We start from the raw sequence: 26,340 nt of genomic DNA, 5'->3' as shown, positions 1-26,340 counted from the left end.
ATTAAGCGCAAGCCGAATATCGATTGTAATTATAACAGAAGTGGAACATTTTCTGACAACTCACCATGATATGACATCCTTCCTCAAACTTCTCAAGAAATCCTGCAATCCAGCGATCTGCATTCTCCATCCACTCCTCGTGATTGATCCCAGCGGTCTTTGCTGCTGTTTGCAACTGCAAAACACAATGAAGAGATGTTACAATTTCCACATAAAGTAACCATCTATTAATTGGACAAAAAAATAGTACTCAATAAACATTCTCAAAAACAATTATAGTATACAGGAACGGAAAATAGTCAGTTTCCACTATCGACCATGAAAGGATGGCCCTTGTTCCAAAAACAAATATGCCCCTGTTGAAGTTGGCAAAGACCGTTTGCAATGACAAACCAAAATACTTGATTCTCACAGCCTGCCAGATTTTTATAGTACAATAAATACATCAGGCATTGCACTAAGAAAATGATATCTAACATCCACATAGCAGATCTATCACAAGAACTGTTACAGCCAGCCGTGTGATCCCTGGTACGGGGATTCATCACTCCATCAGTTTGATACTCGAACTTAGCAAAGCCCTTACTTTGGGCACCGCCTCCTCTTCTATTTTTGCTACCATGCCTCAAGATTAAGTGCAGGTCAAATCCAAGATCTAAGTCTAACAAACCTGACACAGAAAATCCTACAAGTAGATCACTTTTGATCAATCGTGACCATTCAGTATCTCCAAACCTCCCTCCTTTCGCATGCTCTCGCATCACTTTGGAGCATTTTATCAAATCTATAACCAGATATGGTTACTTCATAGAACTGTGTGAAAAGTCCTTAGTTGGCCCCTTTTGCATGCAAAAATATAGTGCATGCCATCCTCATCCTTAACTATTGGGAATTGTGTCCTAAAATCAATCGTGTGATAATTGAATTCATCCTTGTATATTAATTATTAATCAATTGAATAATATTTATTCTGATATTTTTCATCACAAAATGAATCTTCCTTGAACTCTTGTACTGTGATGAAGTCCCTAAAACTATACTAGTGTACGATAAAGAGAGAATTTATCGTATAGTTCTTAAACATGTTCGCGACCAAATGATACGTCATTACGAGACAATGACGTTTATCGAGTGAAGGTCATTGTGTGCCATATGGGTTGGTTGTCCTCTTAACCAAGGAGTGTGGTGATACTAGTATGGCATACAGGTGAGATGTAGGAGTACATCGTTACTGAACAAGTGACTCACCTGCTGAGCATTCTGCTGTCAAAAGCTACTCGCGAAACACATGGGTATAAGTATCATTCAGACATGAGATCACCATAGTAACTTACAAGCAACTCACTGTGCTTTGATGCCGAACTATCTGGATTTCAAATGCAATGACGAAAGGCTACTGGGTACAGTCAAGTACTTGCGAAATCTGTGTGCGGATCAAAATGTGATTGACCCCTCTGGATTATTGGAGTTGATGTATCACTGTATTTCAATTTAGTAAAGTCTTGACCAAGGTAATCCATGAGATGAATTTGAAAGGTTGAAATACAATGTGGATGAAGCAATCTCGGTTGACAGTTAACCTGAGATCATCCTGAAGCATCCAAAGTTAAAAGAATGAATTATGTGGTAACCATGTGTATGGGTTCTGAAATATTCCTTTACGATAATTCGACCTATCTGGACGTTGGAAACTATTGCTAAATGGTATCTCGATTAGTGCAGGAATTGGTTCTTGTGCCACCGGCTTAGTGTTTGAACCTATGGAGTCACGCACACAAGTCAGATAAAGTAGGAAGGAATTGACCTATGTTTATATGTCCAATTTGGAAGTACTTGACTTGATGGAACATATAAGCTAACTTGATTGAGAATTAAGTTATAGATCAAACGGGATTGAAGAGTTGAATATGTCTAACTAGCACTACACATGAGATTCAGGATCGATTCCGAAGATAGAACAGTTTCTGATCTATGATTCATGAAACATATGAAAGATTGAATTTAAGTACTAATTAATTTCAGATTAAATCTAAATTAATTGGACTTAAATGGATCTAAAATCCAAGTTAGACTTAGTACAAAAGTCCTAAAGAGTTTGAGATTGACAGTCTTTCGAAATTGTTTCAAATCAGCTTCGAATCGGATTCGAATCGGACCTGTTTTGGATGAGATATGAGTATTCCTACTTGCACTGGAAATACCCCCTCATGAAACACGACCAAAACCTAGTTTGGTGCTTATTTGGGGCGTCCCAAGTGGGTGAGAGATTGGGTGCAAGTTGATTGTCATATGTGATGACAATTATATCTCATATAAGAATCCTTCTTTCATGAGTACTGGACCAATTCAAATCAGATTTGAATTAGAAGTTCTAATCTCATTGGATCATGAGAATCATCTATAAATAGAGAGGGTCTCTATCTATGGATGCATAGCAATAGCAATAGCATAGCAAACAAATCAGATTGAAAGAAGAGAAAAGAAAGAGAGAGGCGTGAGAAGAGAGAGAGGTCCTATCTTCCCTTTGGCTTCTCCCCTTGTTGCCACCCCTCTTTCTTTGGGCGTGGGGTCTCTTTGGACATCCCACCTGCTAGTGTGAGGTGTCATACTAGCACATTTCATCCCTCGATTGATTGAGTTGCTAAGCCAATTGGATTGGAGTTTATCCTGCTTTCCTGCGGCGTCTGACGTGCATGCAAAGTAGAGGATCTGCACATCCAGACCTTCGCAAAGGATTATATCAGATAATTTGGGATTTGATCCCTGATTCCGCTGCGTTTCAGGTAAGGATTTGATCATTAAACAAGTAAAACATTAGAAAATTTTTAGATGCAACCTGGATATCCCGAAGGAAAACTGTTTCACTTCCCTTCAACTGGTATCAGAACAGGTCTGAAATATATGCATGCAAAATAAAATTTTTGAGATTATTTACACAAGATATAATCGAGAGTTTTTGTGGATATTAAATCTCATTTAAATTTATTTATATAAAATTTTTGATCTGATTTTGATTGGATTAGAGGTGCCTAATCAATGGTTGATTGAGATTGTTATAAATCTGTTATAACAGAATTCTGCTGTTGCTGAATTTTTTATGAAAAAATAACATGAATTAAAATCTGTTTTAATAGAATTTTAATGTTGTTGTTTTCCTTATGAAGTGAAATTTATTTCAGATTTAAATTGGATCCGTTTCGATGGATATTTAGATCTGAATCCTATCATAATTCAGCACTACACGAAAACAGATTTTACCAAAAATTAATTCCTTATGCATTCATATTTGCATCTAATTAATTTTCTATTTGATATCAAATTTGAAATTAATATTTTATAATCAATATAAGATATGTTTCAGATTTGATATGATGTATATGATGCATTAAATCTAATTGGATTAGATAAAAAACATAATTGATAAGATTAAGGACATGTTCATAACACAATAGTTTTGTCAATAATTGTATGTTGATGTAATTATATATGAAATTAGATTTCAAATCCTAATAGTCTAGTATTTGGATTGATGAGATCATCAGATCATCCGGTTATAAGAGATTGAAGAAATTAATCTCTTTTGCCTATTCGATGGGTACTCTTATGACGTGTAGGGGTGTTGTTGTGATCCAATTTCATGAAGAAAAAAAGCAAACAGATTTTTATGTATTATTTTGATCATAAATATATTTAGATTAGATCTAAAATGATTTATGATTCATTACAATAAGATAAAATTCAGATATAAAATTATTTTAAATCTGAATTACATATTGCATATGATGTAATTGATATTGATTTAAAAATTATCATGGGTTAGACTTAGGGTTAGAAATACATATGGACCAAGTAGAGAAATTGATTAAATCTATCAAGTGTTGAATTAGATTAGGTCAGTATTTCTCTAAATCAATCTCAATAATTGAAATTTGATCATGTCCATGTGTTTGATCCTAATAAATGGACCATGATCATGGCTCCGTGGTTGAGCCCGAATCTTCTGGTGTGTCCAATCGAAACTAATTAACCAGTTGGTGTCTAAGATAAGTTTGGCAGATTCGATCAAGTGATTTTTAATTGGGAGCTATTCATCTAGATGCGTCTACGACGAGTTAAGGGCAGATCCCTCCCGCTGATCTCACTTATCCGATCAACATGGTAGATTATATTTTGATTAGATCACTAGTCGATTCGTTCAAACCCATGCCATTAAGGTGAATCAGTGTGACTGATTTAGGTGTCTTGAGACCAGCTTATGCTTAATCCTTTACATGACTTGGTGAAGTCAGTGGGAAGATTTGCAGCTTGCAGGTCGACTTCTTCTCATATTCTCAGATCAATTAAATCAAATCCTCTAAATTATTAGATCCATAAAGTGATAAAGTTATGAGATAACTTGATCATTGCATCCCATTAAGATGTGTGATAATGAGTTCAATATTCCAAATAGGCATTGGAGGCGCCACACGCTTGATGTCTATTAGATATTGAAATTGATCATATAACCATCATGATGTACCTTCAGATCAATGCTCAGATTGGCAGAGCCACACTCGAGCCTGGACATCCATTTGTTGGATGCACTTAGTGTGTCATAATGGTTGGATTTAATCAAGATTTTCAATGGAGGCGCCACACGCCTACTGAAGGGACACCTGGGGCAGAATCCATTGCTAGAAGTTGTTTGGAGAAACAATTGGTTATGAACCTACCCATGGATGCACTAAGGTTGGCCGAGCTACACTCGGGCCCGAATGCAGTCCGTGTGGATTTTAGTACCCGCTAAAGAATTAATGTAATTCTTCGAGTTGGAAGTAGAGGCTACCAATTTGTTAAAAATAGTGGGAGAACCTTTAGACTAAAATCTATGTCTTCAGGATTAAAAGTAATTCATATACTAATAGGCTAGTGTTTTTTCCTTTCAGTTATGGCCAACACACTATTCCTCCGTTCGGGACAGCGACAAGCTTACCGGACCCAACTTCGATAACTGGTATCGAAAGTTGAAGATCGTGTTGGAGCATGAAAGAATTTTATATATCCTTAAGGATCGGGCACCTGAAGAACCTGCAGCCAATGCTCCTCGTGCTGCGAAAGACCCATGAAGTGGCTTAATGACCGCACGACTGTAAGTTGCGTGATGAGGATAGCTATGAACGACGAACTTAGTCGTAAGTTCGAGGATGCACAGCTTGAGGAGATGATTCAAATGTTGAATGAGTCCTTCGACACTCCTGAGAATGCGGAGAGACAACCTCCTGCACAGTGTTCAATATCCGTATGCGAGAGGGTGCTTCAGTCACCGATCATGTATTGTACATGATTGAGCAGATGAAATGCCTTAGCAATTTGGCTTTCCATTGTATGAACAGTTAAGCAAGGATGCTATCCTCAATTCGCTACCGAAATCCTACCTACCCTTTCTCAGTCATTATAGAATAACGAAGCCTGCAGTAAACTACCATGATTTGTTAGGATTACTGCAGACTTTTGAAAAAGATCACCAGCTCCTGAAAGAGACAGTGAATTTAGTGGAAGGTTCATCTGCAGGACATCAATCCTCTAAGAGGAAAAAAGAAAAATATGCAGAAAACCCGTGCCGTCGATCCCAAGCAGAGCAAAATGTCAAAAGTTGACAAAAGCCAAGCAGAGTGCTTCTTCTGTAAAAAGCTGGATCATTGGAAAAGGAATTGCCCTGCTTATATAGCCACCCTTGACCCAAACAGGCCTAAGTATAAGAGAAAAAGGCAAGTGATTGCTTCACAAGGTATTTATATGATAACACCTTATAATTTCTCTGTTTGTGATACTACTATCCGAGTATTAGATACCGAAAGTCCTATTAATATATGCAATTCGTTGCAAGGACTGTAGATAAGTAAGAAATTTTGAGAGGACGAGCGATTCCTTAATATTGGAGATGGAAGCCTTGTTCTAGTTCTGATCTTGAAAACTTTACAGCTTGTCTTCGATTCCAATAGTGTCATGTTGGATGATTGTCATTATTGTTCCTCCTTTATGATGAATGTCATCTCTGTAGATCTTTTGGCCAAACTTAGTTACAAATTTATAATAAAAGATGATTTTTGTGATATCGTTGTGAATGATACTACAATTATGCATGAACAATTGAAACATGGCATATACACAATATCACGGCCTGTTAGTGTAATGTACATACCTAGTAAACGTCCCAAAATAGATAATGTCAGTGAATCCTACCTTTGGCATTGTAGGCTTGATCATGTGAACAAGAATAAGATTGACAGGTTGATCAAGGAACATGTCTTTGACATAGATGATTGTGAATCATTGCCTATCTGTGAGTCTTGTCTACTTAGTAAGATGACTAAGTTATCTGTTAAAGAAAAAGATGAGAGAGCCAACGATGTCCTAGATCTAATACACACTGATGTATGCAAGCCTATGAACATAAGTGCTAGAAGAGAATACTACTACTTCATTATGTTTACAGACGACCTATCGAGGTATGGGTATGTTTATCTTATGAAGCATAAGTTAGAATTATTTGAAATGTTCAAACGATTCCGTGCTGAAATAAAGAAACAAACTAGAAAGAGTATTAAGATTTTTCGATCAGACCAAGGTGAATACCTCACCAATGAATTCCTGACATATCTGGAAGAGAATGAAATTCTCTCATAATGGATCCCTCCTGGAACACTACAACATAATGATGTGTCCGAGAGAAGGAATCGAACCTTGTTAGACATGGTCCGGTCTATGATGGGCTTTTTCAGTCTGCCAATCTCCTTTTGGAGATATGCTCTAGAGACTGCCTACTACATTTTGAATAGGTACCCAGTAAGTCTATCGATAAAACTCCATATGAGATATGAACTAGACGTAAGCCAGTGCTCTCACACCTTAGGGTCTGGGAGTATCCAGCTTGTGTCAAGCGTTTAAAGACAAATAAGCTTGGAACGAAATCCGATAGATGCTTGTTTATAGGATACCCAAAGAAAACTAAAAGGTACTATTTTTACCTCGTTGCAGAACAAAAGTATTTGTTAGCAGCCGAACAGTCTTTTTAGAAAAAGAGTTCCTTGGTGAAGAAGCTAATGCCTGTAAAATTGAACTTGATGAAGTTCATGAGGTGAAAGGACCAACACATACAGAATTGGATTCGATTGGTGAATCGAATCTGAAATCGGTAGAGGCACCATTAAGGAGATCCGGTAGAGTACCGCATCAACCGGACAGATACTACAGTTTCTTGATCCGAAATGGTGATCTCATTGAACTTGATGAGAACGATGAGAATCCGATCACCTATATGGAGGCCATGCAAAGGCCCGACTCTCAAAATAGCTTGAGGCCATGAAGTTCGAGATGAATTCCATGGAGATCAATAGTGTATGGACACTAGTTGATCCGTCTGAAGGGATAAAACCCATAGGATGTAACACTCTAATTCCACCCATCATAAGATAGAAAAATACTTCTATGAATCATATGATGACATCCAATTAATCAAAATTCAAAATATTTTCTCTTATTCATATTTCAAAGATTGAAAATTTATCATTTCATTCATTTCCGACTTTTGATATTTAATTCTCGATACACTTCATCATTAAGTTATGTCATAAAGATCAATACACCATTGTTGATTGATCAAATCACTATTTCTAGTCATCGAAATTTTCTTACTCAACCTCAACTCTTAAATATTCTAATTCTTGAAGCAAATTATCATTAAGTCATTCCATAATAAAAATCAAGGATGTAAATAAATTTCAAGAAAAAGAGCGGACGGAAGGTAGAGATCTATAAAGCCGTCTAGTTGCAAGGATTACGTCAGCGTTATGATATTGACTATGATGAGATATTCTCTCCTATGGCATGCTCAAGTCCATCTGGATTATGCTTGCTATCGCTGCACACTTAGATTATAAGATCTGACAGATGGATGTCAAAATCGTTTTTCTTAATGAAGAACTGGAAGAAAAGGTGTATATGATACAACTAAAGAATTCACATCCACAGATGAGTTGAAAGTGTGCAAGCTGAAAAGATTTATTTATGGACTTAAACAGACATCGAGGAGTTGGAACATGCATTTTGATAAGGTGATTAAAACGTATGACTTCGTTAGGAATGGAGAAGAGCCTTGCGTCTACAAGTGGACTTCCGATTCTGTGGTCATTTTTCTTGTTCTGTCTGTGGATGACATACTGTTACTAGGAAATGACATCCGACTTTACAGAGTGTGAAGCTGTGGTTATCATTACAGTTCTCCATGAAGAATTGGGAGAAGCATCCTACATTCTAGGGATGAAGATCTATAGGGATAGATCCAGAAGGTTGCTTGGATTGTCCCAATTCACGTACATTGACATCTTGTTGAAGCGATTCAACATGAATAATTCTAAGAAAGGCTATCTTTCGATAAGCCATGAAATTACTCTTTCCAAGAAGGATTGTCCAAAACTCCTGAGGAGAGAGAGCGCATGAGTAAATATCATATACTTCGACAGTGGATCTATCATATATGCTATGACATGTACGAGGCCGGATGTGGCATATTCACTAGGGATAGTGAGTAGTACCAGTCAGATCCGGATGAGAAGCATTGAAGATTACGAAAGTAATTCTTAAGTATTTGAGAAATACTAAAGATCAATGGCTTATCTATGGAGACTCTGATCTGAAACTTGTGGGATATACTAATTTCAGTTTTCAGTCAAATTATGATGACAGTAGAACATGTCGGGCTACGTATTTACCTTGAATGGAGGAGTTGTTTGCTAGAAGAGTTCAAGCAACATACTATAGTCGATTCTATATGCGAACGGAGACATTGCACATCGGATACTGCAAAAAAGCGATGTGGTTGTAAAAGTTTATCATCAAGCTGAGAGTTATATCTTCCATTGATGGTTCTTCCTGCTGTACTGTGACAGCTTCAATGCCATAGCTCAAGCGAAAGAACCCAAGTCGCACCATCGCACCAAGCATATTCTGCACCACTATCATCTGGTACGAGAGATCGTGAATCGAGATGACGTCGAACTTCAGAAGATCGACGAAAAGGAGAACCTAACCGACCCCTTCACTAAAGCTCTCGGAATCAAAGAGTTTGATAACTTCAAATTGAAGATAGGTATAAGATACTACCTCGATTGGCTTTAGTCCAAATGAGAGGTGTTGGGAATTGTGTCCTAAAATCAATCGTGTAACGATTGAGTTCATCCTTATATATGAATTATTGATCAATTGAATAATAATTATTCTGACATTTTTCATCGCAAAATGACATCTTCCTTAAACTCTTGTACTGTGATGAAGTCTCTAGAACTATGCTAGTGTATGATAAAGAGAAGACTTATTGTATAGATCTTAAACATGATCGCGACCAAATGATACATTATTACGGGACAATGATGTTTATCGAGTGGAGGTCATTATGTGCCATATGGGTTGTCCTCTTAATCAAAGAGTATAGTGATACTGGTATGGCATACAGATGAAATATAAGATTACATCGTCACTGAACAAGTGACTCACTTGCTGAGCGCTCTGCTGTCAAGAGCTGCTTGCGAAACACATTGATATAAGTGTCCTTCAGACCTGAGATTACCATAGTGACTTGCAAGCAACTCACTGTGCTTTGATGCCGGACTATCTGGATTTTTAATGCAGTACAGAAGGCTACTGGGTACAGTCGAATACTTACGAAGTCTGTGTGCGGATCAAGATAGGATTGATCCCTTCGGATTATTGGAGTTGATGTATCGCTGTATTTCAATTTAGTAAAGTCTTGACCAAGATAATCCATGAGATGAATTTGAGAGGTTGAAATACAATATAGATAAAGCAATCTCGGTTGACAATTAATCTGAGACCATCCTAAGCATCCAGGGTCAAAAGGATGAATTACACGATAACCATGTGTATAGATTCTGGAATATTCCTTTGCGATAATTTGACCTATTTGGACGTCAGGAACCATTGCTAGATGGTATCTCGATTAGTGCAGGAATTGATTTCTGTGCTACCGACTTAGTGTTTGAACTTATGGAGTCACGTACACAAGTTAGACAAAGTATGAAAAAGTGACCTATGTTTATATGTCCAATTTGAAAGTACTTGACTTGATTAAACATATAAGCTAACTTGATTGAGAATTAAGTTATGGGTCAAACGGGATTGAAGAGTTGACTATATCTAGCTAGCACTACACATGAGGTTCAGATTCGATCTCAGAGATGAACAGTTTCTGATCTATGATTCATGGAACATATGAAAGATTGGATTTAAGTACTAATTAATTTCAGATTAGATCTAAATTAATTGGACTTAAATGAATCCAAAATCCAAGTTAGACTTGGTACAAAAGTCTTAAAGAGTTTGGGATTGATAGCCTTTCGAAATTATTTCGAACCAGCTTTGAATCGGATTCGAATTGGACCTGTTTTGGATGAGATATGAGTATTCCTACTTGCACTGGGAATACCCCCTCATGAAGCACGACCAAAACCTAGTTTGGTGCTTATTTGGGGCGTCTCAAATGGGTGAGAGATTGGATGCAAGTTGATTGTCATATGTGATGATAATTATATCTCATATAAGAATCCTTCTTTCATGAGTATTGGACCAATTCAAATCAGATTTAAATTAGGAGTCCTAATCTCATTGGATCATGAGAATCATCTATAAATAGAGAGGGTCTCTACCTATGGATGTATAGCAATAGCAATAGCAATAGCATAGCAAACAAATCAAATTGAGAAAAGAGAAAAGAGAAAAGAGAGAGCGAGGTGTGAGAAGAGAGAGGTCCTATCTTCCCTTTGACCTCTCCCCTTGTTGCCACCCCTTCTTCCTTTAGGCTTGGGGTCTCTTTGGACATCCCACCTGCTAGTGTGAGGTATCAATAAGCACATCTCATCCCTCGATTGATTGAGTTGCTAAGTCAATTGGATTGGAGTTCATCCTGCTTTCTTGCGGCGTCTGACGTGCATGCGAAGTAGAGGGTCTGCACATCCAGACCTCCGCGAAGGTTTATATCAGATAATTTAGGATTTGATCCCTGGTTCCGCTGCGTTTCAGGTAAGAATTTGATCATTAAACAAGTAGAACATTAGAAAAATTTTTAGATGCAACCTGGACATCCTGGAGGAAAACTGTTTTCCTTCCGTTAACATGGTAAATTCCTCAAGATTCTAAAATAGCTTTTCTACATCTACTCGATCCATGTTCTACAGATTTGTCCAGCTCTAAATAGCAGGACAGCAATCTCAGCTTTCCTTAATGCCCTAACTTCCCAAATTGTTGTGGATTCCGGTTGCCTTAGTATTGAAACTTTGTCTCTAGCCCATGAACTAGATTGATGAAGTTGGATACTTCTAACTTTCTGGTTGACTTTGAAATTAGAGTTCAGCTTTACTCAAAAGAAAATCTGAATTCAGCTCAACTTCAGAAAGTGATATCATTATGACCAGGTTACCAAGTATCTAACATTCTAAGAAGAATTGGCAGCTACATGGCTAATTATAGGTTATTTTCACTAGAAGCACGCATATATCCAACATAATGCAGCAAAACATACTCAACTACAAATACAATGCAGTAATATTTGAATACTGATATTCCTTTGGTCATTAATAACATGTGGTAACATAACTTCTGATCTGCCATCATAATGCAGGTCAATCCGTACATGCACATTGATGATTAATCAAAGGGAAGGCATATTCTCAGTGATAATTTGACTGTTTGATAAATTGGATAATGAGGTGACTATTTAAGGCATTTCATAAGCAAGAAGGTGAAACACCTCCAGTTATCTTAAACTATCTTATTCATGAAAATCGATTGGTAGAAGGATTGTTTTTGTTGCCTTGTGTCAATTTGATGCCACAGGATATGAGACCATCATGGCTTTTGTACAGTTGCCTGTTATCTGCATTGTTGTCAAATAATTATATGAAGCCAACAATGGAGCATCAACTTAGTTGTTACATAGTATATGACATCAAGCTCGTGATGCTATCTATTGGACACATGCACAGAAATTGCTGCATGAGTGCCGGATGAGCCATCCAGGTTGCTCATTGGACCATGAATGTGGTGCTATGCCCAAGTGTTACTGTTCCTTCAATTTGACTCCATGCACAAGCACACAAGACGGCCACAAAAGAGCAACATGAACAACAGATCTAAGACATTTATATAAAATTCTAGGTGCACATCCAGAGGATAGCACTTTCTTTTATTCTCTATTCCTACATCTGGAAAGCATTCTCTTCATTCATCCTGTATGATTCAGTCATTATGAACTAGCAAAAAAAAAAAGCTGAATATAAGCTTAGCAATCCAAAGCTTACCTTTTCTTGCTGTGCCTTTACTTTCTCACGCAATTTAGTGAGTTCCATGTTCACCCTCAGTTGCTTTTCCTGATAGAAATAAATCAGGAGACACCAATCAATACTTAGAACAACACACAAGTGAAAAAAATGCATAAAGATCAGTGACAGTGTTAGATAAGAATATCCATATTTCTGGATGAAAAGTAAGCTTTCAGCGTATTATCATGCCTTCACATAGCTCACGCCAAGGTCCTTCCTTGTGTATCCTCGTGCTAAATTTCTCTTCACATATTCATTGTAATCCTTCAGAATCCTCATTATGATATCTGATGTAGATATGCCATCTGTGCGCTTTGTTTCCTTAAATTTTCCAACAGATTTGACCTACAACAAAAGAATATACTAGTCAACTATTAACTAATCAATAAATGGAAATAAACAAATAAATCATCTATCATCCCAATTCCATTCAGAGAACTAACAAATTCATAAACGTCTTTGCCAGCTCCACTTGCATCCGCATATCTACAAAGCATAACAAAAATATGAAGACAAGTTACAGCACCAATATGGGCACATAACAGCAAGAATCAAGATTGCAATGTACATGGATATAATCATGCAATCTAACAGCTACAAATTTCAAAAAGAACTGGAATCAACAGTTCATGTAGAGGAGTAGAGTCTCTCTCTCTCTCTCTCTCTCTCTCTCTCTCTCTCTCTCTCTCTCTCTCTCTCTATCTCCCACTTGCACACACACAAAAAAAATACACACATTGGAAAGATATTGTGGTCCAAAAACATTAGACAATCATAATGGAATTAAGGATATCACCACATCATGAGGTGATTCATTTATCTTGATCCATCTTCTGCAGTCTTGCTTTTCCTTAGGTTTACCTCTAACTAGTATGTAGATCATTTGACAAAGAATTTCACCATTGAAGCTAAGCATGAAGCAGAAATCCTTTTCACAAGTAGAAATTTGCAGAAAATGTTATCAAATGTGGATATACTTATGCTGATCGATCTTACGGGAGGGCATCGTGAGCCACAAAATCAATCTTGTGTTTGTCCAGGAACTCCTGTGTGATGACCCATGGAGCATCAGGAATAACCTCATCAACCCACCTATGATGAGAAGTAGAACATATTAACTTGCATACAATTGACAAGCAGAAGAGACTCCAGCTTTCTCATGACACGTAATAAATACCAAAATTACATGGAGAAAGAAAGCACAGCTAAAATAGAAACAAAAAGCACAGCAAATCAGTCTGCACCACATATGTTCGCACAAGTAAGCAAACTGATTGAATCCAGAAATGAAAGAACTATTGCATGAATACAAGACAAGCATGTGTCAAGAAGGAACTGTCATGATAAAAACAGAAAAATGCAAATAGTGCATAAAAATGAGGAAAACAGATCGAAGAAACTTAATGACATTTCATCATAAATCAAAACAAAATTACTAACTGCTCAGTTGAAACACCCACAAACTGGTAAATTAGAATCCTATAACCATAACCACTGGTTTAGAAGGCATAAGTTTAGGAAACATAATGTAACTGAAACTCTAAGATATTAAAAGTACAAACCTCGATCAGCCCATGCATTATTCTAATTTATGCTTTATTTTCAATAAGTCAAACGATTACATATCCTGCACTGTTCTACTTAACATACTATGCTTGTAGTTATTATTCCTCAACTAAATTACAAGTTAAATCTTCTAATTTACGCTTTATTTTCAACATCAAATGATTAAATATCTTGCACTGTTCTACTTAACATACTCCTTCTGTTTGATCAACCCATGCATTCTTCTAATTTATGCTTTATTTTCACTAAGTCAAGTGATTACATATCTTGCACTGTTCTACTTAACATACTCCTGTTTGTAGTTATTATTCCTCAACTAAATTACACGATACTTGAGTGACTAGATAACATTGCTTCTCCAACTTCCTTTTCCAAAATTGTCTGTTTAGTTCTACATCAATCCAAAAAAAGAATTTAAAAAAAAAATCACAACTATTACACCATAAACAATAACAAAAAAACTTTAGATTCACAATTTAGTTAGCTAGCATAAACTAAATTGTTACCACCAAAAATAAGATCGCATACCACTAGATAGATGTAGCTTCTAGGATGACTGGATGAGTGGCAACCAAAGCAATAAAATGATGAACAACATTTGAGGCGCACCTAATCATTGAATTTCTTTCTAAAAAATATACTTAGGAAGCAAGATGGATGGAACACTACATACTTGCAATGGCGGAGTGACTCATAGCGCTCGGATTCAGTCATGACAGTTTTCCCCTTATACATGTGGGTGATTTCATCATTGCAGCACCCAACAAGTAAATAGGTGTTGGGAAATCTGAAAGGCAAAGAAAACTTGGTCAATTCACAAACATACTTTTCACCAAAGAATAGTTATCTAGTATGGAAGTAAACAGTAAGATCTTAAAGAAAGATAAAGCACATGCATTCTTATACAGGATGGAAATATTACTGACTATCTCATAAATTAATCAAACCTACCATCATGTTTCCAGATCTCAAATGTCATATAACTGACTATCAAGTCAAAGTCAACACCTGTTCATAGCATCTGAAGCACTGGTCCTCAAGAAAACGTACCATGACCAAATTCTCTATCATGTAAAGTAATTAATTCATCAGGTAGGGAAAAAAAAAAAAGAACTCAAGATGTCCTTCATATATATTTATTTTATACTTCAGATTAAGCACAACCAGCATACATGTGCGCATGCCGTGCACACACAGAGACAGACAGACAGAACAACTGCAGTTACCCTCCACCAACAATTGCAACGCACTATTACGCCGTCCATATCAAACTGCACAACTGCAATTGCAAAACTTTATCCACAAATGCCCAAAAAAACTCTGAATGTTATTACATCCTCGAATCTGACTGACTTGACCAAAAGAAAAAGAATATGACGAGTCAATTTGTCAAATTATTGATTTCGATCCCTAATAATATTACTGTTTTCAATGCTCGGAGATCTTATACCTAAAAACCCTCTTTTTTCTCTTTTTTGGTGACCTACCACTAATAGGCTAAAAATTTCAACAACAGAGCATGCACGCATGCGCATGCCCGTTCATACACGTATATACCTTAACCATGAACTGTGCAATCCAGACATATTTAGCTACAGCTAAATACTGCTGCCAAATCTCAATATTAAAAAACCAATTTTATTTTAGTACAACTCTTTTTTTTTTGAAAAAACGAAAAGAAAAAGAAGAGAACAGTTTCACACTTGCCCTCAATGCATCCATGTCTACACAATTGATCTATAATATTGTGCAAAAGATAATTTCATGGATGCAGCAATCCATAACCAAATCACCCCCTATAAATCAACAGATACTAAAGAAACGATTTAAAAGAGAGAGAGAGAGAGAGAGAGAGAGAGAGAGAGAGAAAGAGATAAATCGAGGGATGAAATCTCACGATTTTTTGGCCTGTTCTAGGGCTCGAGCGTGGCCAAAGTGGAAAAGATCGTAGATTCCATCGGCGTATACGCGGACAGGCCTGTCCTCCGGAACATCCTTCTCAGGCTCCGCCGCCAGCGCTGGAGAAGAAAACTGCTCGTAGTGGGATTCTGGCGTCGCCGGAGACTCCTCGGCGGACTCCGGCGGCACGCCAGTGGCATCGTCGCCGTCCTCCTTGGGGTTTCCGCCCTGCCGCTTCCGTGGCACGCGCGCCATTGGATGATCAGATCCTGTCGCCCGATATAGTGGTCTCCGAGCTTGGATCGGGAGGGTGCTGCCGGTTTTCTTCGTGGATGAGAGCGGTTTCCGAATCTTTGGAGAGAGAGAGAGGGAGGGGAGGAGGGGGGGGTGAGGAGAGCAAGAGAGAGGGAGAGCGGAGACCCGGGGAGAGAAGACGAGGGAGAGACGCTTAAAAAGACGTTTTTAGAGAGAGAAGGGGACGGATCCGTGGGCGAAAACCCCGTTCTATATTTGTAATAGGAAAAGAATTTCCCCGGGGTACTCCAACTATTATTTAGATTTTTGATATGAATTTACCGTTTTAGCCCTGTTTTAGCCCTGTAATAGGAAAAATTGACTAAAATATATCTAAGTAATCATATTTCTCTGCTTAACAATTCAAACCCCCAAATTTGAGTCCCCAATAATTAACTTTAAATGATTTGAATCTAGATAATTGTATACGAATGTTGATCATTTTCCACAATCAAATAATTATTTATTTTTTCTTCTTTTATTATAAAATTAAAAATAATTTATATTATACAATATAAAATTATAAAAATTAAGTTTCATACAATATATATTTTTTAGAACTTTCAATTATATAGAATATCCTGATTCCTGCGTCATTACAGGCATGACATCATAAAATCCAAACAAAGAATCTAAAATTACAATGGTTTCAGAAAATTTTTCACTTATGTAATATGAATATTATATTATTTTATTCTCTCAAAAAAAAAAATTCTTGATGTGCTGTGTTTGTTATAAATAAAAAATCTTGAAAAAAATGATTACTTAAATTATGATATAATCACAATAATAAAATTATTAATTGATAATATTTTATAAATTATTATTGATTTTTTATCGATTGATTTTTAAAAATATATTATTATTTTATAAAATAATCAGAATTGTTCAAAAAAATTTAAAGCTTATAATGTAATTTTTGTTAATTATTTCAAAAATGAGTACGAGACTGCTAATTTATTATTGCTTATCGTTGTGGATTATCTTTCCAAACCTATCTCATTTTTTACATGGTTACTATTTTTTTTTTTTTATACGTTTTCCAAACCAGAGCAACATTTGTACGATGATTCCTTTGGTGTTTTTTTTTTGTGGGGTGGGGGCGGTTCTGTAAATTTATACGTGGACAAGAAATTTCAGGGAACAAAGGTGCCAATAATATTCTCTCTCTTTATTCTTCAAAAGCAGTGCTTGGAGGAACAAAAGGTCGGACACTGGGCCGGGTTCAACAGGGAACTCGCTGGCGGATGACACGTGACTCCCGCGTTCAGGCCCATGCCGTCTGCCGACACCGTCTAATCAATGATTTGGCGGGGACAAAACTCTCACCTCAAGAAAGTTCAAGCCACGAGGACTCATGCAGTCATGTGGCCATGGAAACAAGCATCCGATGTCGCATCTCCATCACATGCGTCAATTGTACAGTTTAAATCTTAAATCATCGTTCCTGGATCATGAGCCATCCATATAGTTAATAATTAAATGTGGAAAAAGATGCGCTGATCTGGACCTATTCTAACGATCCATCATCTCGCAATATTTATTCAATTCGTGGTGTGGACTGGATCATGACTTGCATCTTCACAAGGCATGGGTGCAACATGATACATGAGACTATTAGATTTCATGCATGAGATTTTGCGGATAGCAAAAAAAATGCTATATAAATTGTGCTAATGCCGACATTTTAAATCATGAATATCCTCTAAGCCCAATCATTTATTAACTTTATTTGAAAATAATTATTCTTTTAAATATTTATATTTCCCTTCTTTTCAAATAAAAATTTTTATCAGCTAACAAATAAATCTTAGTTAGAATAATTTTTTTATTTGGTTGAAAATGTAGATACCAACCACTATTTTTATTCTGCAACGAATATCACAATAGAATAACAATGAAATAATAATTATTATTTAAATTATTACATATAACATAATAGGAGATCTCAAAGGCCCACATCATAATGCCATCATTTAAATATTAAATTTTAATAGAAATTATACTGATTGGGTTGTTAAAATTGTTATCCCATCCGGCTTCTTAAAACAAAAATATAAAAATCAATTATGGTATGTGATCATTTATGTCCAAAAAATTAGTTGGCTGCCAGCAGCTCGTCTGCACAAAATCTTGATCTTATTACTTTGGACGCAGACAGTGATAGACGGCAGTATGAGTAATTTATGATTTTTTAAAAAATATCAATATGTAGCCCAGTCAACAGTCAAGGTGGCATTCTAGAAAAATCAAATGTTTTGAAAAATCTCCTTAATGACGTGTAATAAATTTCTAAGTCAGTTTATTAAGTCTTTAATATTGTAAAGATCAATAAGTAATGGTTCTAGTTCCAAAATGAGTTTTTTTTACTTCCAAAGTTGTATTTAATGTTTGATTTCATCCGCTGCATTATGGCCTTAAATATTGTAAGCTAATAATACAAAATAGTTGAGAAAAGAAAAAAAAAAGATTGTAGGAGCAGTAACTTTACAAATTCAGCTTCCTATTTTTAATTTTAAGTATTCTTCAGATGTTCTCTAAATAAACTCCTTCCTACTTATAATTACTTTTTTTTACCCAACAAATTTGGTATCAGAGCTACGGTTAGCTTGATATGGCTACCAATCCTTCATCTTCTTCCAGCACCCTCTTTTCTTATTCACAAAGTCAAGTTCTAATTTTTGAGGGTGAAAATTATGGGTATTGGAGAGACCAAATGATGTTCTTCTTCATCTCTTAAGATTTGTAGGATTTGATAGAAGAAGACTATGAAAACCACCTGCTACAGGATCAAGTACGGCATGGACTACTGAAAAATAGTTCCAATACAAAGAGAATGTGAAGAAGAATGCTCTTGCCTTGAGGTATCTACATCAAGGAGTGAGTAGAGCAATTTACCCTCGCATCTACGGCATCATCAAAGCCAAAGTTGCTTGGAAAATCTTGAAGAAAAAGTTTCAAGAAAATGAGAAAGTCATTTTCATCCGACTATAATCCCTATGGAGGAGTTTTGATAATCTTCAAATGAATGATTCGGAATCTATCAAAGAGTTCTTTTCTAGAGTAGCTAAAATTGTAAATCAGATTAGAGGCTATGGAGATATAATTGAAGAAAAGAAGATTGTAGAAAAGATTCTTAGGAGTCTTTCTCTTAAGTTTAATCATACTGCTGTAGCAATCGAATAATCAAAGGATCTTTCAAAGATGTCAATGTTTGATCTTAGTGGTTCTCTTGAATCACATGAAAAGAAAATTCGGAAGTCATCAAATCAGCCTTTAAAGCAAACTTTTCAATCCAAAGTCAATTTGTCCGAAGATGAACATGAGAAGAAAAGAGGTCAAGGGAACCAAAGAAGAGGTCAAGGGAATCAAAGAAGAGGTCACGGCAAAAGTAGAAGCTATGGAAGAGATTTTCAGCCTCAAAAGTAAAAAAATTCAGATTCTTCTTGTATTATTTGCAAAAAAATCAATCATACATCATTCGAGTGTTATTTCAAATGCAGAAAGTGCAAAGTTCCTAATCATTCTCAAAAGAAATGCTTGCATCAGAAGATAGAAAGAAATGAAGCAAACTTCATGAAAGAAAATGTAAAAGAATAGGTGTTTTATACTTGTATGAATGCTGAAGCCAAAGAAGATAAAGTCTGATTTTTTGATAGTGGTTGTAGTAACCACATGACTGGAAATAAAGAGCTTTTTGTAAAGATAGATAAAAGCATAACAAATCAAGTGATTCTCAGTGATGGAAAAGCAGAAAAAATTTAAAGAAAAGGAGTTACTACTGTCAACACAAAAGTTGGAAGCCAAAGATATATTCAAGATGTTCTATATGTACCAAACCTTGCATATAACTTGCTTAGTATTGGACAGTTAGTTTAGAAGGATTATTGAGTTTGTTTTGTCAACAATGAATGTAAAATTATTGATAAGAAGAACAAGACCTTGATAGCTAAAGTGAAGATGATTGAAAATAAAGTTTTCTTCTAACAATGACATATTCAACCAATATTGCTCTTAAAAGTGATGTTGCCGATGAATCCTATCTTTGACATCTAAGATATAGTCATCTGAATCAAAAAGAACTGCAGCTTCTATAACAAAAGAAGATGGTGGTTGGATTACTTCAACTAGATCAAAAGGACAGAATCTGTGAAGATTGTGTTTATGAAAAAATGTATCATCTTCCTTTTCCAAAGACAGTATGGAGAGCAAAGGCACCTTTAGAGTTGGTGCATGCAGATATCTTTGGTCCTACGAGGACACCTTCACTTGAAAACAAGAGGTATTTTCTACTGTTTATTGATGATTTTACAAAGATGATCTAGATTTATTTTATAAGTTAAAAATTAGATGTATTTTCTATTTTTATGGAGTTTAAAGCTCATGTTGAGAGAGAAAGTGGCTACAAGATAAAGTCCTTAAGGACTGATCGTGGAGGAGAGTTTATTTTTCATCCCTTCATGGAGTATTGTAAGAAAGAGGGGATCCACAAGCAGCTAACAGTGAGTAGAAGTCTGTAGCAAAATAAAGTTGCTGAGAGAAAGAACAAGGCCATAGTTAAAATGACAAGAAGTATACTCAAAGGTAAAGAACTTCCTAATGATTTGTGGGCTGAAGCTGTTCATACAACAACTTATATTCTGAATCGTTCTTCAACAAAAGTGGTTCAAAATAGAACTCCCTTTGAAGCTTGGACTGGAAGGAAGCCACAGGTAAGTCATTTAAAGATCTTTGGTTGTCCTGCCTATGCACTAAACAAAGTTTCGAACAAAGATAAATTTGATGAAAAAAAAAAATAATTTCAATTTGTGGGCTATAATGATGAGTCTAAAGACTATAGATTACTGAATCCATGTAATAAGAAGCTGATTGTGGCTTGGAATATTTTATTTGATGAGCTGGCAAAACTGGAGTGGGGCAGCAATACTCAAAAATTGAGTACATTATCTGATTTTGCTCCAGCAAATAGAATAGAAGAAGTTCAGCAGCAACAGTCCTCAAATTCTGAAGATTTTACAGCTAAAAGTGCAAATTCAGAATCGAAAACTTCATCTTCACCTCCTGTTTTGAGAAGATCAGGCAGGATCAGGCGCCCTCCCAATAGGTTTGGTGATTTTTGAAGTTGTTATGCTAACCAAACATATAAATTTGCTTTATTGTCTTGTGAACCTCATATGTTTGAAGAAACAGTAAAGGAAGAAAAGTGGATTCAAGTAATGGATGATGAGATTACAATGATTGAGAAGAATAAAATATGAAAACTTATAGATCTTCCTAAAGAGAATGATGTAATTGGTTTGAAGTAGGTCTATAAGACAAAGTTTAATGAAGATGGAAGCATCCAAAAGCACAAAGCAAGACTGATTGTAAAGAGCTATTCTTAGCAACCCAGAATTGATTTCAATGAAATATTTACTCCAGTTGCTCACATGAAAATAATCAGAATAGTGTTGGCTATTGCAGCATAGTTAGAATTGTAGGTGTTTCAACTTGATGTAAAGTCAGCTTTTCGTAATGAAAAGCTTGAAGTAGTATATGTTGAGCAGCCTCGAGGATCTGAGCTTGAGGACAAAGAAAGAAAAATGTATAGGTTGAAAAAGACTTTATATGACCTTAAACAAGCCCCCAAAGCCTGGAATAGCAGAATAGATTCTTATTTCCAGCAAAATGGATATCTGAGGAGTCCTAATGAGCCTTCACTATATATGAAGTAGTGTGGACAGAATTTTATGTTGATATATTTGTATGTAGATAACCTAATCTACATAAAAAATAATCAGAAAATACTTACTGATTTTAAGCAATCTATGATAAAGAAATTTGAGATGTCAGATCTGAGAATCGTGAAATATTTTTTCGAGATCCAGGTCAAGCAAGCAAAGGATGAGATTTTTATTTCCCAAAAAAAAATATCTATTTGACCTTTTGAAGAAATTTCAGATGCTGGACAGTAAACCTATGGCTATTCTTTCAGCTCTTGATGAAAAGCTAAAGCAAGATGATGGAGGAAAAAAGGTTGATGAAGGTGTGTACAGAAGTTTGGTTGGATCCTTGCTATATTTAACACACACAAGGCCTGATATTATGTAAGCAGTGAATATGGTGTCAAGGTTCATGAACCAGCCAAACAACTTGTATTTTGTTGCAGCAAAAAGGATCCTACGGTATCTTAATGGAACTAGAAAGTTGGGATCAAGTATTCAAAGGAAGCTGATTGTCTTTTATTTGGTTTTACTGATAGTAAATGGGCAGGTTCCTTGAAGGATAGAAAAAGCACATCTGCCTATGTGTTTTATTTGGGATCAAATGTTATCTTTTAAAATTCAAAGAAACAGCAAACAGTAGCCTTGTCATTAGTTGAAGCTAAGTATACCGCGGCAACTGAAGCAGCATGTGAAACTGTTTGGTTAAGGAGATTGCTTGCTGACTTAGGTCAAAAGCAAGAAGAGCCAACTGTCATTTATTGTGACAATATGTCAGCCATTGCTATGACTAAAAATCTGATTTTTCATGCCAGAACAAAGCATATTGAGTTGACATATCATTTCATCCGGGATCTTATTCAGAAAAGAGAAATTCAGCTAGATTTCATCAGTACACATGAGCAACCAGCAGACATGCTCACCAAAGCCATTACGATAGAGAAATTTAAGAAGTTCAAGGCTCAATTGAAAATCACATATGAAGAGAAAAATTTGTTAGTAATCTATGATTTTCTGAAAAATATCAGTGTGGGATCCAGTCAACAGTCTAGGTGGCATTCTAGAAAAGTCAAAGGTTTTAAAAAATCTCTTTAATAGTGTGAAACAAGTTTCACTATCTGGGGTCGATGCCTATGATAAATTCTATCAGAACAAGAGTGACGAGTTTATGACCGAAGAGGCGAGGCAGCGTCATGTAAGTATGATACTATATTTTGAATGCTTTTAAAGCTTTTGAAATAAATTTATGGTGTTATTTGGTCTATTGTAAAGAAAAAAATATTACAATTGAGAGAGCAAACGATGAAGAAGGTTGGATCTGATAGCGATGCTGGATCACTGTTTGTTTATTCGATGACAAATGATGCAATCCTGTGTTGGGAATAGTGTCCCAAAGCCAACCGTCAGCCTGTTGACGGTTGTGCTCATTTTTTATATTTATACATGAATTATGAATTAATAAAAAATTATTTTAATATTTTTCATCACAAAATATTACATCTTCTATTGAACTCCTATGTTGTGGTGAAGTCCTTAGGACTATTTAGACTCGACAAAGGAGGATTTGTCGTTTAGTCCTTAAATCTGTTCGTGACCAAATGATACGTTGTTACTAAGGACGACAATGTTTATCAAGCATAGGTCATTGTATGCCATATAGATTGGTTGTCCTCTTAACCAATGAGTGTGGAGACACTGGTATGGCATACAGGTGAGATATAAGGGTACATCTGCACTAAACGTGATCAACTCTGGAGATATTTCTACTGTCAAGATTTGCTCTGATAGAATATGGGTATAAATATCCCTCCGACCTGAGACCGCCACGGTGACTTGCAAGCAACTCACTGCACTTAGGCACTGGACTACCTGAATTTTTAATTCAGTGACGGAAGGCTACTGGGTGTAGTCAAGTACTTGACTTGTCGGTGTGTGTGTCAAGATAGGATTGAACACTCCAGTTTAGGAGCTGTGTACAGTCATATTTTAATTTAGCAAAATCTTGGCCAGGGTAGTCCTTGTGAGGACTCACAGGACTGTTTGAGTTGAGCATGATTCGGATGATCTGATCAGGGTTGACAGTTTAATCCTGAGTCGTCCTAAATACAGAGATCAAAAGGATGAATTATACAGTAACCATATTCATGTAGGTTCTGAGTGTTGCGATTGTGACTCTTCGACCTATCCAGACATTGGGTACCATTGCTAGATGGTCACTTCGATTAGTACAGAAATTGGTTCCTGTGCTACCGGCTTAGGTTCGAACCTGCGGGGTCACACACATTAGAAGTTCCTATCTGATCTGATGGCTGGTGTAGAATTCTATATGTTTGGGACTCAGTGATCGAGAATCAGGATTCTCTGATCATGAGTTCCACACATTATGGATACCGGGGTCAAGAGTCCCACTGGTTGGAATTTTTCGATCAGGATTACATATCGATGAATTCTAATGCTCGATTGCCCATCAGATTTGCACGAAGTATTTATGAGAGGTTTTATTAGTAATTTGATCACTAATTAACTTAATTTGATTGAGTAATTATTTTTGAATCAAGTCCAATTGAATTGGATTCAGTTAGGTTTGACCCGATTAGGTTAAGAGTTGACCTAATCGTCGAGATGGTTTGGTCCCTGATTTGATCAAGGGTTGGACTTAGTCAATTTTTGATTTGATTAGGATTTTATTGAGCCTAATTAAGCCTAATTAAGTTGGATTTAAATTAGTCTAATTGGACCTAACTTATTTGATTCAATTAGGTTGGTTTAAATAATGAAACCACCTTGACCCAATCTCCATGCGCCACCTCACTTCTATTACACCCATTTGAATTCATGAAAAGAAACTTCTCATGAATTTTTTTCTCACGCCAAGCCCTCTCCACGCCCCACTTTAATGTGCCAATTGAATGGATAAGGGTGATTGGTTGGCCATTCAAATTCAAAATAAAGTTTAAATTTAAATGGGCAATCAATCTTTGCGTCTTATCCCTTTTTTAACGCCCCATTTATTACATGAGAAAAATATTTCTCATGAAATCACTCCATGCACAATTTAAGCCATGCCTCACGCCTTTAGTGGATAAGGGATGAGTTGGTGTCCATTTGAATTCAAATTTGATTTGAATTCAAATGTGTAATTACTCATCTTTATCCTTTCTTTTGGATAAGACACGTTGTTATAAAAGGAGGAGAAGAGTGGGGCGTGTAAGAAGAAGATTTTTTGGAGAAAAATTTTGGAGTGTGAGGAAGTCTTGTGCGTGAGAAGGAAGTCCATATCCTTTCAAAAGAAAAAGAAAGAAAAGAAAGAAAAGTGGGTACAAGGTTTTCGGTGAGTTCCCTAGAGTTTTAGCCTGGGGTTCGGAAAGTGAGAAAGTGAGCTACGAATGTCGTGAGCCCACAAAATCTCAAGAAGATCTTCAACATTCTCTCAAGCATGTCTGTTGACGATCCGAAGCATCTGAAGAATCGACAGACATCGATCGAAAGAATTCGATCAGAATCGACCGTCAAAAGGGCTCTACAATGAGCTAGCACTCGTGAGGAGTTGATCAGATCAAAAACTTCGTGTGGACGATCCGCAGAGATCAGACACGCTGTGTAGCTGCATCGCGATGATCAGACTCTTCCAACGGTGATCAGATTGCGGCGATCTACTACCCGCACAAAGGTATTATGTTCTGAATACATTACAGTAAAGTGTTTACTGTTCGAATTTGAATTTCAAATTTAAATGAATGCATACTATATATCATATTTAGATCTTAGTGTAGGATAAATTTATATTAATTAATTAGATTAATTAATATTTTTTTACTATAAAATCATAATTTTGAAAAAATTTTAAAATTACCATTTTACCCCTGCACTGAATTTTTCCACAAATGGTATCAGAGCGGGTTCTTAGATATGATATATATATTTGCATGCATAGATTAAGTTGTAATCTAAAAGTTTAAATTTAAAATTTGAATTTTGAATTTTGAAAGTTGTTCGAAATTCAAAATTCAAAATTTAAAATTTAAATTTTGAAATTTAAAATTTAAAATTCAAAAATTTAAAATTCAAAAATTTGAAATTCAAAAATTTAAAATTTAAAATTTGGTTGAAATTTCAAATTTGAAATTCAAAATTTAAAATTCAAAATTTAAAATTCAAAATTTGAAATTCAAAAATTTGAAATTTGAAATTTGTTTGAAATTTAAAATTCAAATTTTAAAATTTGAAATTTAAAATTTAAATTTTAAAATTGGTATATTTAGATATACTTGATCCAAGTAGCAAGTAATCGAATTGGGTTGGTTGCCATGGCCGTCCGGTCATAGGAGAAAAATTAGGTTTAAAGGCCCTCTCTTCCCATTCGATGGGATCTCCTATGGCGGTAGGGGTGCCGATGCAATTATATTCCATGCAGATGAAGTAGCGAAAGAAATATTCATGATTTATTTTGATTGAGTTATTTCTGTTATGTAATTAGCAATAAGATTGCTATTTATGAAATGTGCTGA

At 35.9% G+C, this 26,340-nt stretch overlaps 1 protein-coding gene across 2 annotated transcripts in view; it reads right to left on the bottom strand.

Annotated features, from left to right (window-relative positions):
• The window catches only part of LOC105043979 (choline-phosphate cytidylyltransferase 2), a 36,532-nt gene extending 20,280 nt beyond the window's left edge, over window positions 1-16,252 (bottom strand). The window contains exons 1-7 of one of the 2 annotated variants that reach the window (XM_073255499.1): window positions 15,835-16,250; window positions 14,611-14,724; window positions 13,368-13,463; window positions 12,815-12,857; window positions 12,561-12,716; window positions 12,351-12,419; window positions 65-175 (exon numbers count right to left, since the gene is read on the bottom strand). In XM_073255499.1, coding sequence (XP_073111600.1) covers window positions 65-175; window positions 12,351-12,419; window positions 12,561-12,716; window positions 12,815-12,857; window positions 13,368-13,463; window positions 14,611-14,724; window positions 15,835-16,091 — 846 coding nt within the window. In that variant the 5' untranslated portion in view covers window positions 16,092-16,250. Of the gene's footprint in view, window positions 1-64; window positions 176-12,350; window positions 12,420-12,560; window positions 12,717-12,814; window positions 12,858-13,367; window positions 13,464-14,610; window positions 14,725-15,834 lie in introns of both variants that reach the window. The other variant, XM_073255500.1, reaches the window with a different exon arrangement.
• Between the last annotated feature and the right edge of the window lie 10,088 nt (window positions 16,253-26,340).

This window comes from Elaeis guineensis, chromosome 4 (genome assembly GCF_000442705.2).
Source record: "Elaeis guineensis isolate ETL-2024a chromosome 4, EG11, whole genome shotgun sequence".
Classification (NCBI taxonomy): Eukaryota; Viridiplantae; Streptophyta; class Magnoliopsida; order Arecales; family Arecaceae; genus Elaeis; species Elaeis guineensis.
This window is presented reverse-complemented; position numbering and strand designations above follow the sequence as displayed.